Below are 19,875 nucleotides of genomic sequence, written 5' to 3'. Positions count from 1 at the left end.
TCTGAAAGCTCTGGCCTCCACAGCCTTGTTGTTGACCAGGCAGGTCCGGTGTGTGTGTGTGTGTGTGTGTGTGTGTGTGTGTGTGTGTGCGTGTGTGTGTGTGTGTGTGTGTGTGTGTGTGTCTCTTGGGGGATAGCTGACAGGGACACTGAGTGCACTCTCATGTCATCCTTTTGTTTTCACTCAAACAGCTCCGTTTTTTATCTGTTTTTCAGTGTGCTGACTTCTTCCTTACTTTTCTCTTCCTGGTGTCTCTGCCTGTCTGTCCACATCCATCAGTGTGCAGATGTCGCGACCGCATTGAACACACACACACACACACACACACTCACACAAACACACTGTATAATAGTTTGTTTATGTGTTTGTGTATAGTTGTGTACTTGTTTAGGCGGACACACTGCTGTCAGTCACACACAAAATGAAGGAATCAGGAAACAAGGACTGATTCTTTCACTCCGACACACTCTCAAACATGTGCATGTGCTCACACACACACACACACACACAAACAGACACATACACACACTCACACTGTCTTTAGTATCAAGGCTGATACTTGCTGTGGCTTGTCAACAGTCTTTTTTAGAACGGCCGCTCAAGATGGATGGGACCTAAGGAGACATATGCACCAGAGAGAAACATGCACATGCACACAGATGATGAAACAACAGATACATTCGTTACCCAATTACTTTCCCTGTCCCTCTATGGAATATTTTCTGTCCAGAATAATCAGATTTTAACATCTCTTCTGCCACATCTAGATAGACACCTTGACATTGACATCTTAAGTTTTCTGTACTGGAGAGGCAAACTGAACCTATGGCGTGAGTCCTATGTATTTAGACTAAACAAAGAGGAATGTTATGAGTGAAATGTGATATGGCAACTGTGTGCTTTTAAAAGCAGGGGAGCTTTGTAGTGCAGTGAATAAAGTCCCCACCTCTAATGTGCCATTAATGCAAGCCCTCTCTCTGTATTACACAGGCCTGGTAACAATATAGATGCCAAAAAATGTCAACACAACTGCCAGAGACGGTTTTAATAATGAAATCATGAACTGAAGGATTATCAGGTCACGTCTTTGCCAGTAACCTACAACGTACTCTGAAGGTGTTCATGCATGGACAACTTGTTTTACAAGTCAGTGGAGATGGGCGTTATTGCCTTCAGCATGGGGATAGACAAATAAATTCAAATTAATGTGGTAGCTACATGGACTTTTTGCGGTGAGGTGAGGGGAAAACTGAGGTTAACGTTGGAACAAATGCAAAATGAGAAAAATATTGGCAGTAATTAGTTGGTATCAGTATCTTGGACGGCAGGGTGGCATGGTGGTTAAAACAGCATCCTTAAACTGGAAAACATAGTTTCAAGCCCTATGTTCCCCAACATCTGCCCTGCTGAAGTGTCCTTGAGCAAATCACTGAAGCCTGGCTTTGAGCCTTGGATGTAAACACGCACGTAATTTACTGACGAAGTCCGGGGCGAGGGCGCATCTCTACGTTTCAGTGACGTAGGCAGGGTACGACGTTTCCGTAGCAACTGGGGCCGGTCCGTTAACCGCAGCCGCCGTACCGGAGCTCATCTGGGGGGGATTGTCGTCGGTAACCGGAATCCATATCTGTGTGTGGGCGTAGAGACACGGGGCGACGCAGTATCGAGGCGGCGGGCCCGCAGTTCCGTGTGGAGATGCTGAATATGTGGAAAGTCAGAGAGCTGGTGGACAAAGCGTGAGTACTGTGGGACAGGCGGAGCGGGTTGCAGCAGCTAACCAGGCTAGCAAGGTGGCTTAGCTAAGCAGCTAGCTAGGTGGCTTAGCTAAGCAGCATCAGCAGCTTTTATCGCTGACAAGAGAAAGGAAATGGGCCGTGACGTCACAGAGATAGCCCCTCAGCTGTTAGCTCCCAAACTAGCTGGCTAGATGCCAGTTCTCTGCCTTGTGGAAGAAACAGAAATTTCTGTTGTACTATTGTATGTCCCGTCGTCCCCTTTATTACACTCGTCATATGGAGCCGGGAAAACAAACTACTATGTTGCTAAATGGCAACTATTTGTGTTCCCAATACAGAATGAAAGCTATCCAGTTAGCCAATTCCGCTAGCATTGCTAAGCCCAGGACGGCTCCGTTATCTGTAGTGCTGCTGCTGCAGAATCACGCCCTGTCCCGCCCTGGCGATGCTCGCTACATCCAACATGCAGCAACTTATGTCCCTACCGGCGAGCTAAGCGTTAGGAATAGGATGGCCAGATAATTATATGTAGTTAATTAATTGTTTTGCTAATTAGCTAACAAGTGAGCCTCATTGTGTGGCTAAACCGGTCTCAACAAGGCCCATGGCCGGGCAGAATAACAACAAAGCTGGCTCAGAGACCAAGCTAGCTAAACAGTTCATAGTTCATTATGGTGGTGGTGCAGACGAGTACATCCTGTTGTTACTCACAACACTATGCTAATTGCTATTGCTTCAAGTATAAAGTGCAGTATAATGGTGTATAGTGTTTTTGCTATGCACCATTAGGAGGAGGGAAGAACAACAGAGCCTCCTGTTCTACTGGACTTAGTAACCAAGTAAACGATTTGCAAATTGTCAGAGTGGCTCGAAGGGAGATATTTTACTAGTCCTGAAGGATAGGTCTATCATAGCTCTATATATTTATATACAAAGAACTTTACAAAACAAAAGTTTTCATAATGTGCTTTACAGTGCAATAAAATAATGCAATTTAATTAAGAGAAAGCGATAGAAAAACAAATCAAATCCAAGGACAGCATTTGAAGTGGAATGTAATTCAGGTTAATCTCAGGCAGTCCACAGCTTTCAAAGCTCAGGGAGGGTGGAGGAAGTGCATACTGTAGCTACAGATATATGTAACTCAATTTATTATAAATATTCACAATATCAGCAATTACTTTGTTTGACAAGAATGTAGTGCCTTTAGAGTCAGACTATCCTTAGTGTGGAGTAGACCAAGAATCAGAATTAGGTCAGTTTGAAATGACAGTCTCACCAGTTGCATCTGGTGCATCTGCTTTCACACAATACCTTTGTAGATGCTCCTTTTAAACATTGGGTCTAACCCGTAATCACAGGCATGATTTCATGTGACTATCACCATGCTATAACAATGTCTGTTCAGTTTGACAGAACAAGAATTGCCCTAATTTAAATGCCATAGAGCAGTGGTTCTCAATGTGGGGTCCAGGGACCACAAGGGGTCCTTGAGGGGGTTCCAGGGGGTCCCCAGCACATTGATGAAGTGTTACACTTCACCATTATTTAATTTACAAGAAGTTAACACAATTAGAGAATGTAGAAGAATGACTATTTTGATCATTGTTTCACTGTTATTTCCTTACCTGCAATACAGATAGTCATGGAATTGTGGACAAAATCATATCTAACAATAAAAATATTCTCAGATTTGCGTCTGAGAGACAAAATCTCATCAAATGAGGGTCTGTGGCCCTAATGTGTTCTAAATTAGGGGTCTTTGATATGAAAAAGGTTGAGAATCACTGCCGTAGAGGATTTGTTTTTCTTACATATGGTCTTCTAGTTTTGGATTCACAGCTACTCCCTCCCTAGATTAGATTTTTGCTACAGCAAGTCAGTCATTTAATTTCGACCATCATGTTCACACCCTGTGGTATCTGTCTTGTTAGTCAGTAGCCACTGTAGGACACGAAAGTCCCAATCATCATATCCATATGTGCCAAAGGGACTGGAAGTGTAGATAAACTTGCCAGTCACAGACAAGATTTACCGTCATTTGGCTGGTGGTTGATGTTAATTTGCTCTTCTCATATTCACTTATCTTGACACTATCATAGTAGTATAGATATAGTATAATCACAGTAAGGTAAGGAGAGCAGAGGCCACAAGGGGCTTAGTCAGCATACAGTTTATTGGTGTGTTCCCTTACAGTTGTCATGCATGCAGGCTGAGAGCGAGCCTTATGAGGGTTTTCCCTGGATATCATAGAGGCTTATCTGGTGTGTCGGTGCTGTTGTCAATCAGATGTTGCTGAAGCTCCAGGAGCCAAACAGTCCTGCTTCCAAACACTACTAACATCGGCACAGATATAATATGCCTACAAATCTCACTGTGCTGTCCTGTGTCCTTACAGTTCATAGTTGTCTAGTCATATAACCTGACTTTTAATCTCTGTCATAAACTAGGCAACATACAGAGTCAAATATAAGGCCAAATAATCAGTAACACCAACATCACTCCTGCAGTAGACTTCTTTTACAGCTGCACTATACGTAAGCATGTTAGCAGCTCCAAATGGCACCAAGAGGTCAAGTAGGCCTACCTCTTGGAAAAAATTGAACTTCAATACCCAGAAGTCATGTAGAATGACATCAGTAAACTGCACATAGCACGCTCATGTTTACTAACCTGGCCAGTCTGTGATGCCTCATACCAAAGGATACCAAAGGGACAAGAGAGGCAAAAGATTGAACATTGGTCAGACCAGCTTTCTCTGGACACAGCGCTGCTCACTGCTGTTTAGGAGACCGTTTCACTCCTAAGTTTCAATTCACTACTTCCCGTGTACAAGTGTACATAACAGTCAGACACCAGTATTTCCTTTGGGCAAACAGCAACAGCAGCAACAATGGGCGTTTCCCATTGTTGTAGAGTTTTGTCATCGTTTTTCATTGTTTGTTTATGTTTTTTGTCTCTTTCTCTGACTTTCCACCTTTGTTCACACTAGGGCTGGGAGATATATCAATATTATATCGATATCGTGATATGAGACTAGATATCGTCTTAGATTTTGGATATTGTAATATCGTGATATGGCATAAGTGTTGTCTTTTCCTGGTTTTAAAGGCTGCATTACAATAAAGTGATGTAATTTTCTGAACTTACCAGACTGTTCTAAAACAGGGAAGGAAACCCTGTCTTTACATTTTATTTCGATCACAGTCTTGTTTTAATGAAAGTGCTTGTGACATCTCACATGTGGCTTTGACTTACAACTGAACATTTAGCCTACTTCGTAGAAAATACCGAGATATATATCGTGTATCGCCATTCAGCCTAAAAATACCGAGATATGATTTTTGGTCCATATCGCCCAGCCCTAGTTCACACCAGCTGGGTATTTGGAAATGGCGATTTTAGATGACTGTTGATCCTGTGCATTGCTCGCGCATCACTTTCTAGATGACGACAATCCTGCCAGCACCCTTTGAAAGCAGGCTGGTATTAGATACATAAACCTGCTGTATCAGCACGCTTGTCCTGTAACCTAACCGTACTGAACTGTGAAGAAAATCTAATGGAACAACATACTGTTCCATGACATCACTGGTATAGTATAGCACATTAGTGCAGTGGAAAAAGCATATTTGTTATTTGGCTTGATAAGATTATGTTGGGGTATTGTTGCATAAAAATCTTAGTGTAGCTTTATATAGATATTGGTATGAGAAGTGGTCCTGTTCTTTCCACCTTGTGACCACTGCATTTTCAGTCCAATAAACAAAAGCCCTTTCAGAAAAAAATCACTGAGAGAATGCTAACATGGAGGTGATGGATAACATTTTCAGCAGTCATACTTCACATTTACTTTCAGTTCAGAGTTTTTAGACACTGTATCATCCTCTAGACTCCACCAATAGACTCAGGAACCTATTATATCACAAAACCTGATGAGCAGAGGAGATGAAAGATGGGAGAAGAAATAACCAAGAAAATGGGGATGAGAAGTGAAGAAAAGGGGGAAAGAAGAGAGCAAGGAAAGGCTTTGGGACCATGGGATATAGAAGAAGTAGCATAGTGAGGTCTCACCAAAGCCCAGATAGAGTAATAGACACCTGCTCCTGTTAGCTGTTGGTCGTGCCTGGCTGGGCATGATGAATACACTCTATTATTGATCTACCTAGACAGGGCTGGCAACAGAGGCCTTGGTTTTCCTGCAGGTTAAGAGTCAGGCTATTATAGAGCTCTCGCTGTCTGTCTCTATCTTATCTGCTGACAATAACATGTTCCAAGTCAGCTCTTGGAAAGTACAGGTGCCGCTTTTTCATTTTCCTTTGCTCGGCTGGGAGGGTGGAGGAGTGCGGAGGAGCAAGAGATGGAGAGAAAAGGTAGAGGAAAAGAGAAAGACGGCTTAGGGATAAAGGAGGAATGAGAGGCTGGAGGAGTAGGAGAGGAGAGGAGCAGGAGATAAGACCGGATAGAAATGAAATGGAGGAGACAGAGGAGCTGGAACAAAAGGCTGGATGAGAGGAGATGAGGGAGGAATGACAGGCTGGAGGAGTAGGAGATAAGATAGGAGAGTGGTGGAGGAGAGGAGAGCGAGATGGATAAGGGGGAGGTGGAAAAGAGGGAGAAGTGTGTTTCATGTTGCAGTGCTTTGACTGTGTCTTTGCCAGGGGTCTGTGTTCAGGTCTGCAGCAGCAAGCCAGGCCCATCAAGAGACACACACACACACACACACACACACACACACAGGGAACAAACACAGCAGCAGGTGAGCCCACAGAACAAAGAGGCCAGGAAGTAGAGGTTGCTTATGGGGAGGTTCGGCTGTGTTTACCTCACTCTGTTACGCACACACACACCCTGCTCACCTCACTTTCATGCACACATCCACTCGCCTCCCTTTGTGTCCTGAACAGCTGAATATTTCCTCAAACAGTAGGCCTGTGTTTGTGTGTGTGTGTGTGTGTGTGTGTGTGTGTGTGTGTGTGTGTGTGTGTGTGTGTGTGTGTGTGTGTGTGTGTGTGTGTGTGTGTGTGTGTGTGTGTGTGTGTGTGTGTGTGTGTGTGTGTGTGTGTGTGTGTGTGTGTGTGTGTGTGTGTGTGTGTGTGTGTGTGTGCGCACACATGCATGTGTATTTGTCTTTGATGTGTAAGTGCACTGGCCAGGGCATAGGCTTTTAGAAAGCTTTCATTAATTATTCAGTGGACTGAGATTCTCCTTGTCGTGTTGGAGAAACACTCATTCTCTGTCTCTCACTCTCTTTTTATACTACAGTTTATTCTGTGTGTGTGTGGGTGTGCATGAATGTGTTATGATAATCCTGTTTTCCACAGTTCCACTCAAAGTGTCAGTGTGAATGTGGTGTGTGTGCGCGTGAGTGAGGTGTTGCCATGGGTAGCAGTAGGTAGACATCTGTGATGTGTAGATCTGTAGAATCTAGATATGATAATCAGGGTTTGGTAGCCCGAGAGACCGTCTGTCATTGAGTAGTTGTCCTGACTGTATTTGTGTGCATTTGTTTGACATACTGGGTAAAATATGTGCGTGTGTTTGTATCTGTCTATCTTCCTGTCTTTTCCTCTTACACACTGCCTCTCTCTCTCTGTTGTTGAGTGTATGACCTCTGACCTCTGGGGATGTGACCAGTGGAGTGTGAAGGGGACCAGGGAGCCAAGCCAAAGACCATTTGCTGATAACTGACTAACGAGGCCGACTGACTGAAAGACTGACAATAATAATAAGCATCATATTCACAATAAGTCAATAGAAAAACACGGACGGAAAGCAGCAGGGTTTCAGTTTTACATGCTTGAAATAATAATTTATTTATATGGTACCATTTGTGTGTGTGTTTGTGTTTTTCTTTTGTCAACAGCACCAATGTGGTGATGAACTACTCTGAGATCGAGTCCAAGGTGAGAGAGGCCACCAACGACGACCCCTGGGGACCCTCTGGACAACTGATGGGAGAGATAGCCAAGTACGCCTAACACACACACACTAAATAAATGCATGCACATATCTTAGAGCTAGCTGAGTGAGTGCAGTGTGTGTGCGTACACTCACATGTACCCATACAATCAACACTATATGTTTTGATAAGAGGTTATTTAGATTAAGATAACACTACCTTTAGTCTCCACAAAGCTGATTGTGGTTTGATTTACCTGCATGTTGAGTTTCTGCAGCTCAATAACTTCTTTGATTTTGTGTGTGTGTGTGTGTGTGTGTGTGTGTAGGTCTACCTTCATGTATGAACAGTTCCCAGAGGTGATGAACATGCTGTGGACCAGGATGCTGAAGGACAACAAGAAGAACTGGAGACGGGTGTACAAGGTAACGTTACCATGGTTACCAGGGGTTCTGTTGGAGACAGGTCTGTGTAGTCAAAAGGAGAGTTACCATGGTTACAGTCTGGTTGGTTCCTCTCTGTGAGCTTGCTGTGTTCTGTTGCGCTGCGCTGTTCGGTGCTGTGTTGGTACCGTCAGGAGTGACTCGGCTTCTTTGTGGCTGCGGTTAGAAACCGACACCTGGTTCCACAACTGACTGCATCAAAACACGTTTGGTTTATCGCGCACCAGTTTTTTTCTTCTTTTGAATAGAACAAAATGTGCACTTTTTAATTTGAGAACAAATCGTCTCGCTCTCCTTTCTCCCCTTGTCTGATGTGTGTTTGTGACTGTGCAGCACAGTGATCTCAGGGGGAGCAGAGTGTGTTCAGTTTAGTTCTCCCCAGCACAGGAGCAGTTTCCTTGTACGTTAGAAAGAAGAGACCGAATGTTTGGCTACACTTCTGTAAAGAGTCTAGTTTATCCTCTTGTCACTATGCTGCTGCGCACTTCAGCTGCAAGCAAACTGCAGCTGAAATGCCCTCAAATAATTTTTTAGGAAATATAATTTCTGACTGAGCTGTACTGACCACATCTGCCTTCATTTCCCTTGCTCTCTCTCTCTTTTACTCCATCTCTCTCTATCTCTCTTCATCTGTCACTCCCCCTCTTCCAGGCTTTACTTCTGCTGGCCTATCTGATCAGGAATGGGTCAGAGAGAGTAGTCACCAGCGCCAGAGAGCACATCTATGATCTGCGATCTCTAGAGAACTACCACTTCATTGGTGAGGCCCTAAAAGAAAATAAACTACCTCTTTATTGATTAGACTCAGTCCAGTCTTTCAGCTGAAAGGCCTGTTATCAAACCCCCATCAGCAAGAACGGGTGCTGTTCCGTACCGGACCTGACCTCTGACCTCCCTGTAGCAAAAAGACAAATTTCTACTTCAAGGATCAATAGTGTATCACAAAAAGCTAGAAAGGGCATACACTAGAAATCAATGTTTAAATCCATTTTAAAGCCTTCCATAGAACTTTTTAGAATGTTTTCATGGAAATTTGTATTTTGTTGAGGTGCTCTTCCTGTTCATAGTTCAAATTATCTTTTTGTGTGTCTGTGTTGTCTGTGCCTGCTCATATATGTATATGTGTGTGTGTGTGTGTCTGTCTGTCTGTGTGCCTTTTGTGTGTGTGTGTGTGTGTGTGTGTGTGTGTCTGTCCAGATGAGAACGGTAAGGATCAGGGCATCAATGTGCGTCAGAAAGTGAAGGAGATGGTGGAGTTTGTCCAGGACGATGACAGACTGAGAGAGGAGAGGAAGAAAGCCAAGAAGAACAAAGACAAATACATTGGAGTCTCTTCAGACAGTATGGGAGGAACAGGAACAGGAGGAGGTGGAGGTGGAGGTGGAGGTGGAGGAGGCAGCTTCAAGAACTGTGAGCAATTCTTTGAGTTCCCTTGTGCTTTACAGCTTGTGTCAGATATTGATTAAAATGTAGCAAAACGTCCCTTATCCAAACCCCACAGGAATGGAATGTGTTTGAGAGAATGAAAAGTTTTGAACAACTATTTGGTGGACGCTTTTATACAAAGCGCCTCACAAAAACTCTGTGAGTGCCTGTCAGTCTGTGTGTGCAGACACATTGTTGTGAACACAATAACTCAAGAACAATACATGGTAGAAACCTCATACTTACACCACAGGTTCCCCCTATAGAGTAAATGCTCTGATTAGATTTTGGAGCACCTTGCTACATAAATTTGCATATTAATGAGGAAAACACATTTTCCTGAAACTACTATAAACTCTTTAATGCTTTAAGATACAGATTTCATATTAATGCCACCTATGTGTTACGTGAGTACAATGTTGACATAGAAATATTTTCTAATTATAATTAGCTTAATTAATGGCCTCATTAGCATAACTGGTTTAATATATCATGGTGATTATGGTGGGACATTAGGCAGCTCATGTGCCTCTTGTTAGCATGTGTACACCAGTGGCAATAATAATCTCTCTCTCTCTCGTCTCTCTCACTCTCTCTCTGTCTCCCTCTGTCTCTCTTTCTCTCTGTCTGTCTCTGTCTCCCTCCTTCCAGCTGGAGGTAGTGAGTTGGACCGGAGTAAGTGGGATGAGGACTGGGATAAGAGCAGAGGAGCTTTCCCCTTCAGCGAGAAGCTTGGAGAGATCAGTGACAAGATCGGCAGCACGATCGACGACACGCTCAACAAGTTCAGGAAGAAGGAACGAGACGACTCCCCCGACAGAATCAGGTACATATGCACACTCACGGTATCTGCATGCACACCTATACATGTACTGTATTTACAGTGATATACAATGATAATCATTACACACATAGACATAATTGATACCTATAAAGCAGTCAGTAGCAAAATCTCCTGGCTGCTGATTGTGATACAGTATTTGTCTGGTTGTCGTAGTGACAGCGAGGAGGACCGGGTATCCAGGAACGGTCGGCAGGAAAAACTAGAGTTCAAAGATGAAGAGGAAACCGTAACAACCAAGAGCATCCAGATCACCCAAGCAACAGAAACCACGACGACCACCACACGGAAACGCAGTGGAGCGGCAGGCAGCAAGACTCTGGACTTGGGGGCTGCAGCCCACTACACTGGAGACAGGAGCCCGGAGGAGAAGGTACACACACACACACACACACACACACACACTGTTTCAAACATGAAATTAATTTTATGTAATACATTTTTAATCCCTCTCTCTTTCTCCTTCTCACTCTAGCCATCAGTCAGGCAGTCAACCAGTAGCGGTCTAGCTGACCTGCTGATGGTCGACCCTTCATCCAATCAGAGCGCTACAACAGGTAACTCCTAACTGCTACACACACACACACACACACACACACACACACACACACACACACACAAACACACACACAAAGATAAGGGAGGATGGTTAAGTTGAGAGAGGACATGAAGGTGGATTTAGGATTCACTTTCATCTTGGGATTATGGGATCTTTAACATTTGAGACAAGTTTGTTGAACTGTGAATTGCAATTGAGTCTGTGTCTGTTGCTCATTGTTTGTTGGACAAGACAGATCTTAGTTATGCGCTCTGTGTGTGTGTGTGTGTGTGTGTCCGTCCAGGTGGCAGTTCAGACCTCATTGGTGGCTTTGCTGACTTCTCCTCTCCCGCAGCCTCCGCCAGCCTCCCATCCACCACCGGTACACCCCTCCATCCTCTCTTCTCTCCTGTCTTTTTCCTTCTCTCAGCTCCTCTAGCTACCCTGCTACATTCATCCTTTTATCTATTCCGCTCTTCTTCTCTTGCCTGTCTCTCTTCATTCCTCTAGCTGGGAATAAGAGCAGAGGGTGAAACTTCCCTTGTGCATTTGCCAAGGATCAGCTTCACTGTTCCAAATCTTAACCTTCACCATTAGCGATTCTGCAGTGCCATCATTTTAGGAGAATACGCTGCCTATAATGAATTTATTCCACTTGTAATACTGGAAAAGTACCACATGTGCAGTTTTAGATTCAAAGTAGTGATGAAAATATGTCCCTTAGTGGAAAAAAAATGTCACCATAGTTGTAAAATTAACCCTAGATCAGTGTGCATGGGCAAATTTAATGGTAGAGGTACATAAATTGGGGGAATTGAGGACTGAGTGAGGGAAGAATATTAAAGAATGGAAAGAATTAATTGGAAGTTAGGGAAGAAGTGACGGAGACAGGAACATAATTTAGGATGGCCGTGGATTGAGTCAGTGTGTGGGACCATTGAGATAAACACTAAATAAATGTGTGTGTGGTGCAGATACCTGTTGAATGCCTGTCCACATCTGGATGAAGAATAGGAAGGGTTAGACTGAAAGGAGGGGAGATGAGGTAGAAGATACTAGACGACAATGTCAAATTAGGAGACAGGGGGCAGAAAATCAAAGTCAAAATCAAAGATGAGCTTTAGAATAACAAATTGATCAAACCACTCTTCTCCTGTCACCAGGTGCTGCATCATCCAATGGGAATGGAGAATTTGGAGACTGGAATGCCTTCTCAGCCAATCCCCCAGCTTCCTCTAGTGCTGGTCCCTCCCAGCCCGTCACTGACCTGTTTGGCAGCGTCCAGTCACCTTCAGCTCCAGCCTCTAATCCCGCCTCTGTCCCACCTTCAGCTGAGCTCTTTGACCTGATGGGTGGGGTTAACCATCAACTAACCAATCAGCATACAACACTGAGCGCCTCTCAGAGCATGACTTTCTCTCTGGGCGGGGCGACACCAGGGACAACTGTTGCCATGCCCGTCATCCCCCTCTCTCGCTCCCAACAGGTAGGTACTGTACACATTACAGGCCTTGTTTGTCCGAACTTATCAGGAATTAGCGTTAGAAGGAAAACTGAAATGTTGAGAATAATGAATTGCACTGAAATACTAACCCAAATGTTATATAGAATATACAATTAATGTGCAGGCATTCTAAGATGTATTGTATAGTATAGTTTAATTTAATTGATTTGGATTACTGTTTGGGAACATAATACTGTATTAAATCTGTAATGTGATAACACACTCATAAACACTCCATGTCAACATTCATGCCAGAATTGCTTTTGTGCTTGTTTGTATGTTTTTTTAAGTGTATGTTATCTTGCATAACCTGTTCCTCGTGTATTTATAAAACTATAACAAGTATGTATTGTTGTTTCAGAGCCTGGGAGGCCTGATGTCCCAGCAGCCCATGGGACAGCAGCAGAAAGTTGGGGTCGGAGGTCAGGGATCGTTGGGGTCGACCTGGTCTGACCCCTCCGTCAACATTAGCCTGGACTTCCTGTCAGCAGGCCTCAACCCCACCAAGACACCACCCACTCTTAACAATATCATCCAGCAACAAGGTGTGCTACATATACTGTGGTCCATCTATCTTCTCTGTGCATGTACACTGTATGTGGATGTGAAAAAGAAAAACCTGTTGTCCATTAATATGTGTTTATTCTGTGTGTAATACATTATGTGTGATAGGAAGATGTCAAAAAACTCTTTTGCTGGTTTTGGTTTCCACTTTATACTGTGCTCACCCTTGGCTTGTCAGACTGATTTGTTGTAGTAGCTGACCAAAAATTACCAACCCACAATACACCAGGCTTTGAGACTGGTGTCAAGTGGTAAAAGTGATTAAAAATAATGTGTAATAACTCCTCCCCTTTCTGTCTCCCCAGGTGTGCCTCCTGTCAACTTATTGGCCCAGAACTTCGGAGGGTTGAACCTCAGCTCCCCACCCCCCGTTACACCCATCAGACCATCAGCCAATCCCGTGATGGCAGGCAACACCATGACGATGGCAACCGGCATGCCTGCTTCCGTGGCAGCCGGTATGCCGGCCTCGATGGCGACGGGTACCATGGGGATGGGCGGCATCCCTGTCAACCAAGGCATGATGGGAATGAACATGAGCATGAATATGGGCATGGCATCTCCGGTGATGATGGGCGGTATGGCTGGCATGGGGATGTCAGGAGTAGGAATGCCAGCCATGGGCCTAGCACACTCCATCACCCCCGCCATGGTGCCACCCAAACAAGATGCCTTCGCTAACTTTGGCAACTTCGGGAAATGAAGGAGTGCGCATGTTTGTGCGAGTGTGTATGAGAGAGTGTGTGCGTGTGTGAGAGTTTGTGTGAGAGAGAGCGAGACCACAGAAGGACTACTGTACTTGAAGACGACCTTGCAGGTTTCCCTCTCAGCTCCTGCTCTTCCTGGCGATCTACCACCAGTGATCTTTTGTCATCCCAGTTTGTTTGTGTGCTCTTGGAGGTAGAGGGAGGGGTAATGTGATGCGTAAAATCATAAGGCGCACTAGATTAAGGGCGCCTGATGCACTCCAAGCAGCAAAACAGTATCTGGAGTATACAGTGTACATACTCTAGTTGTCCAGCAGAGGGCAGGATAGGTGTAGGCATTGAGAAAATACGGTCTTACTTATTCCTGAGCCTGATTCAATGGATGAATTGCATATTACATGGGAAGATCTTTTCTCTTTGTCTCCCCTCTCCTGTCTTATCCTCTCCTCTCTTTTTATGAAGCTTACCTCACCAGGCTCATAGGTATTCACAGCAAACAGATATACATCAGGGCACCCGACATTGTTGTGTACAAGTATAAATGATGACATGACTGAAGCCTTGAATGGAACTGCGTAGAACGGAGTTGAACCGAGAAAGAGGGAGCAGAAAAGTGACCCAGGTCCTTAAATTACTTCACTACTGCTTGGCTCTGGGTCTCGTCTTTAGTTATATTACAGCTGTACAGTCTGTTACTGTTAGGAGTGACGTCTGCCCGCCCCCTCTCCACTTCGAATGCCTCTGTCAGATCAATGCCTCGCTGTTTGGTCTGATGGAAGAGTCGATCAGTATTTTACCCAGAGTACTATTCACTGATAATTTCTCTTTACATCTCTTCTGTCGTTGTATCATTTCAGAATGCCTCGTCTTCATGAAAGAATGGCATTCTGGCATTTTGAATATACATGCTTTTGACCTACATAGATCTTAGGATTCTACTCTAACCTTGCATACAGAAACTGTTTACTGAATAGAAATAGAGAGTTAAGTTTTTCCAAGAGTGTTTTGAAGCTTTCATGGACACCGACTGAGAAAAGAGGATGAATGATAAAAGTCGTCATTACCTTTTCAAAACAGAACATCTTACAGTCTTCTCCATTTCTCCCACATCTTTAAGGCAGTGGCACACAGGACAATTTTTGGACAACTCAGCAGCACCCATGGAGTTCCCTCAGCAGCGTTGCTTTAATCACAAAGCATTCTTGCCAGGAAACATTTGAATTGATTTTCTAGCTGGGAGCATTGCATATATGCGTTGCCCAAAAAATTGCCTAAATCACCACCCTTACATTTGAGATGGAATGGACAGATAGAGTGGGAGGAAGCAGTTTTCTTCCGTTAACTGGAGACCGATCCAAAGTGTTTTTGGCTCTTGAGTGAAGTGTGTTTGTGTGTGTGTGAGGAACAGAGAGTGAGCGCGTGTGTGTGTGTGTGTGACTGTGAATATGGGTATAGTTTTCTCTCTGTTTGACATGCAGACACAGCTAAGCAGAGCCTCTTGTCATGTTCTGAGGTACTGCACTCCAAATGACCAAATCTTTATTTTGTTACTCTCAGAAGGATGATTCCATAGCTATTAGTTTAATATTTTAATAGTTTACTTGTAAGGTTACGTTCATATACTCATGTTATATGAATGAGAGAGTTACTAAAAACATAATTTAGTGATATGAAAAATGAAGGATAAATCACTTTCATTATGGTTTTGTGTTTCTTTTCAGTACAGCTTGTTTGATTTGATTGTACTCAACGATATTTTCTGTACTTCATTCAACAGTTAATTAAATTATGACATGAAGGATTCTGTTTTTCTTCCTTTTTTAAGAATGTTTTGTTTAATTATCTGGAGCAAGTGGATGAAACAAAATTAATCCTCTTTTGAATACTCCTTATGGTCCAACAAAATAGAGTAACTAGTCTGTCAATGCAAGGTGACAACAACCATCATAGAATTGTAATCTCAGGTAGGATTTAACCCAGGAATCGCTTATAATAACAGCAACTGGCTATTCATCTTTGCTTGCAGAATTTGGCAGAATCATGATGGGGTCCTGAGAAAAGACTTAATTTCAATTGTATTAATCTAAATCAAGGCCGTTTTTTTAGGTGAGAAATCAGCCCACTCAAGCAGACCTGCAGTCGGATACTGTATGTCTTCAATTGTCTTTATTTTCATGTTTATGTCAGTTGAAAAATTGGTTCACAGGCAGGCAAGAGCTCTTAAAAGTCTCAACTTCGTGAAACGCGCCAAAAATTTGAACGTTCCAAACCAAACATTCTATGACAGTTTGTTTTGATTGTTTCGGTAGCTAACGGTTTTCGGGTCATCATAATCCACACAAAACAACAGACTTAATTCAGACTTTCTCTAAACAATCGCGACAATGGACAGACACCCCAAAAGAAGAGCGCAAATATCATTCAAAAAAGGCCAACAACAAGATGAAACCGAGGATGAGTCCGGTCTGGCGACGACGAAAATGCGCAAACGCAACCAGGCGGGCCAAGCGACGGCTACAGGGCCGGGAAGTCTGACCGGGGCCGGGGACCACAACCAACCGCTGGATAAGACCCGAGACGGCTCCAGAAACCGTGAAAACACACGCATCGATAAGGTTACAGATGGAGCAAGGTATCAGAGTGGAGACTGGAAGCAAACGCTGACCATTTCTAATGAAACAACATCACTTTCCGAAGCTGTGTCAGTGGAGGAGGCGAGTGGCAGCCAAAGCTGGGCCAGGCCAAGCGCTGCTACTGAGGCTTCCTCTGTGGCTGAGATGCTCCATCCTGTGGTGGATCAGCGGTTCAACATGACCAAACTGCCGCCGATAGATCACCAGATCCATCAGCCAGAGTTCACACAGGGTGTTGACATGTGCCAGGCCATGACGGCTGGACCACCAGTAACCCTCACCCCGCCCCCATGTCCCCCCACTGCAGCCACAACCAGACCAAGAGTTATCACTGCAGGCATCAGCCTCACCATCCCACCAACAGATGCAGGTACAACCCCAAGAAAAGATCACTACACTATTCCTCCATAGGTACTAATGGTGTAACTTGTATTTTTTTTTTTAACGAGTATGGTGTCATTATAACTAGTAATTACAGGGTTCTCTTCACAGTCCTGGAAAACCTGGAAAATGGGACATGGGATTTTAAAATAGTGTTTTTGAGGCCTGGAGAAGTATAAGTATAGTATATTGTATTTGGGGTTTTTTTCTTGAATACTGTCCAATGTCACAAAAACTGTGGCTGTGGCCCAAAACAGTCTAGACCTCCCTGCTGGAGAGACACATTGTTGTGTTTTTTTGTTGACCAAGTTAAATAATATTATAATCCTGATGATCCTCATGATTTTAAAGTGAAAAACAATCTAATGCTTAAAGTTTGTGTAGTTGATGGTTACTTTAATTCTGTCTCATAAAATTTGGTCATTGAAAAGGGGTCATGGAGAAGAAAAAATTGGAATTTCATCAGTGAAAAGGTGTGGGAACCCTGTAATTAATAGTTGAGTTATAGTTTTGCTGTGGAATTCCTATGGTGTCCTTCTAAATATGCAGGTTATTATAGGATTACCATATTTCTATTTTCTGAAGGAATCTAGGTCTAATAATGTCTCAAATTAATGATACATGTTTTGTGTCATATTATTTGTGCCCCAACTACTCGGTTTAAGTTCCACCAAATGTTTCCCTTTAGATGTGATGGAGGCGCTGTCTACCAAAGACAAGAATGGCAACATTAAAAGGCCAATGAACGCCTTCATGGTGTGGGCTCGTATCCATCGACCAGCCCTGTCCAAAATCAACCCCAGAGCCAACAACGCAGACATCAGTGTCCAGCTGGGCCACGAGTGGAGTAAGCTGAGCGAGGAGCAGAAGAGGCCGTACTACGAGGTGGCTTACAGGCTGAAGGATGTGCACAGGCAGCAGTTCCCTGGTACGACCTATTATCAGGTTAACCTAATGGTAGTAGCTGATAGTGACTAGAGGACAATGAACTATTTACAACAAGGTTACTGTTATTCTACTACATCCAATACTATACATCGCACAGTATATAGTATAGTGTTTGGTTTGCCATATGGGTAACATGGGTTGGAATCTGTTCTGGTATGGATGAGCCATGGTTGGTATGGATGGTAAAACTGCTGCTGTGTTAAGCAGGTCTTCTCTGTCCATAACTGTGGCCGTCTCCTTTGTGATCACTCCAGGCTGGATATATCAGCCCCAGAAGAAGAAATGCGGCGAGTCCTCATCCTCCAGCCTGTGTGGCTCAGGGCAGAGAGCTGAGGCTGAGCCGGACCACAGGTCTGCACTGCCTCCTCCTAACCACAGCCAGCTGGAGCCAGGTATAACATACATACACACACACACACACACACACACACACACACATATTTAAGTAGGCGCAGATGCTCATTTGATTCAATTATAACAAGGGCAGTTTTAATATCTAATCATTTTTTTTTGTTTGGATAGGGTTGTTGATCAGTACCAATGAGTCAATAATTACTTAACCAGGCAATGAGATTTTTGGCTTTCAAAACTCACTATCTGGCCCATACTCTGTTTTGGAACAACAAAACACCAAATGTTTACCATTAGATTTGATGGAGGCACTGTCCAGCGAAGGCAAGACATTAAAAGACCAATGAATTCCTTATATTGTGCCCAAAAAGCAAATGCAGTATTATTATTACAATATTACCTCTTCACTAGACATTTCTTTTGGTTTCCAGCTCTAATTACCTAGCTTACTTACATTGTGAAAATGTGAATTTTATATTTTTGTCTATTACAGGCTACCATAAGCATTGCCAGAGACCTGTCAATGTTTGATTCCTTGGTCACCGATGGAGGTCGATAAAAGTCATGAATTACTCAAAGTCCCTTTAAAATCTTGTGAAATCTTGTATTGCAGGCCCCAGCTGCCCTCCCACTGCCACAGCTGCTCATGATCCCCAGTTAGCTGTCCCAACCTACAGTGTTGTTGGCAGCATGTGCCCAGCCACGACGGCTGCTCACCAGTGGATGACTGGCATGTGTGCCGACACCGGCTCAGTGTCACAGCTCCCCTCCTCCGGCTTCGCCTGCTCCTTCCCACAAGCCGTACCAATGGCTCAGCCCAGGCTGCCGGCCTCCAGCATGTACCCGTCTTCTGCCATGGTCCCCTACCCAATGGGCTTCTACCCCAACCCACCGCTCGGCCGCTATCCTCCAGTGGGCTTCTACTCCGGGGTCCCGTACTACCCCTACAGGTTAGATGTGTCTAGTAAACTATCTCCACCAGCCAACAGCTAATTAGAGCTAGTTTCTTTTCCGCAATGCACCTTCCCCAGTCCATATGATAATTAAATCTAAAAATGTAGAAATTATATCTAAATTTCATTTTTAAATTGATGTTTTTATCATAAACAAAACAAGCAGACAAGCAAAATGTATTAATAGTGTTTCATTTAGATTTTTTGCAGCAGTGGGAAGTAGGGGATGTTCTGGTTTTCAGGACACTGTTAATGCAAAAACAACACAGTAATGTGATAATCCATTAACATAACAACACTTTGAAGCTAATAGTATAATAATCCTGTTGATGTAATACATTTCCCATTGATGTTATAAAAGTTGCCATTAATGTGATAACTTTTTGCATTATTGGGTTATTACATTAACAGCAATGTTAAAAAGTTTTTCAAAGTTTTAAAAAATGTAATAACTGATCTGATTATGTATTCATCAAAGTGTAAACATATTCATCCTTTTTTAAACATAGCATTTTAGTTAATAACCAAATCTGTGAATGGATGACAGTTGTGTATTGAATGTTGACTATTATTACATCATCAGTTCAGTTTGTGAACGGTGAACATTTCAACCGTTAACTGTTCAACTGTTAATGTACTGCAATAAAGCCCAATAATATAATAAACAACACGTTTACATGATTACTGTTATATTTTTCTAGCAGTAGGGGCAATTTTCAGGCAGACTGCCACTGCTGAATGATTGTAGAGGAAACACTGCTTTAATCAGTCACTGCAGGCATCAGAGAATCTCATATATCTTAGTCTTTACTTACGTTTGGTTGGACAAATTCACCTTTTCTAATTTGTCTTTGCTGTGTGCTCCTTTCAGTTTTCCCTACAGCTACCCAAATGCCAACAACTCCATGACGGACGTGATAAGATACTATGAGAATCACCTGCAGCGGCA

The 19,875-nt window shown here is 43.4% G+C and overlaps 1 protein-coding gene across 1 annotated transcript; it reads left to right on the top strand.

The window, feature by feature from the left end:
• Positions 1-1,606: 1,606 nt before the first annotated feature.
• Positions 1,607-15,407, top strand: LOC139661834 (clathrin interactor 1-like). The gene is made up of 12 exons (XM_071540401.1): positions 1,607-1,736; positions 7,603-7,707; positions 7,967-8,063; positions 8,733-8,841; positions 9,279-9,491; positions 10,158-10,332; positions 10,504-10,720; positions 10,823-10,904; positions 11,190-11,267; positions 12,049-12,371; positions 12,751-12,934; positions 13,259-15,407. The coding sequence occupies exons 1-12, from the start codon at positions 1,696-1,698 to the stop codon at positions 13,654-13,656; spliced, it is 2,022 nt and encodes a 673-aa protein (XP_071396502.1). The 5' UTR covers positions 1,607-1,695; the 3' UTR covers positions 13,657-15,407.
• The last annotated feature ends 4,468 nt before the right edge of the window (positions 15,408-19,875 follow it).

This window comes from Centroberyx affinis, unplaced genomic scaffold (genome assembly GCF_046629955.1).
Source record: "Centroberyx affinis isolate AG114_WGS23_722 - 3 ecotype Tasmania unplaced genomic scaffold, CSIRO-AGI_Caff_v1 ptg003629l_1, whole genome shotgun sequence".
Lineage (NCBI taxonomy): Eukaryota > Metazoa > Chordata > Actinopteri > Beryciformes > Berycidae > Centroberyx > Centroberyx affinis.
The sequence above is the reverse complement of the archived record's forward strand: the minus strand, read 5'-3'. Positions and strand labels throughout refer to the sequence as shown.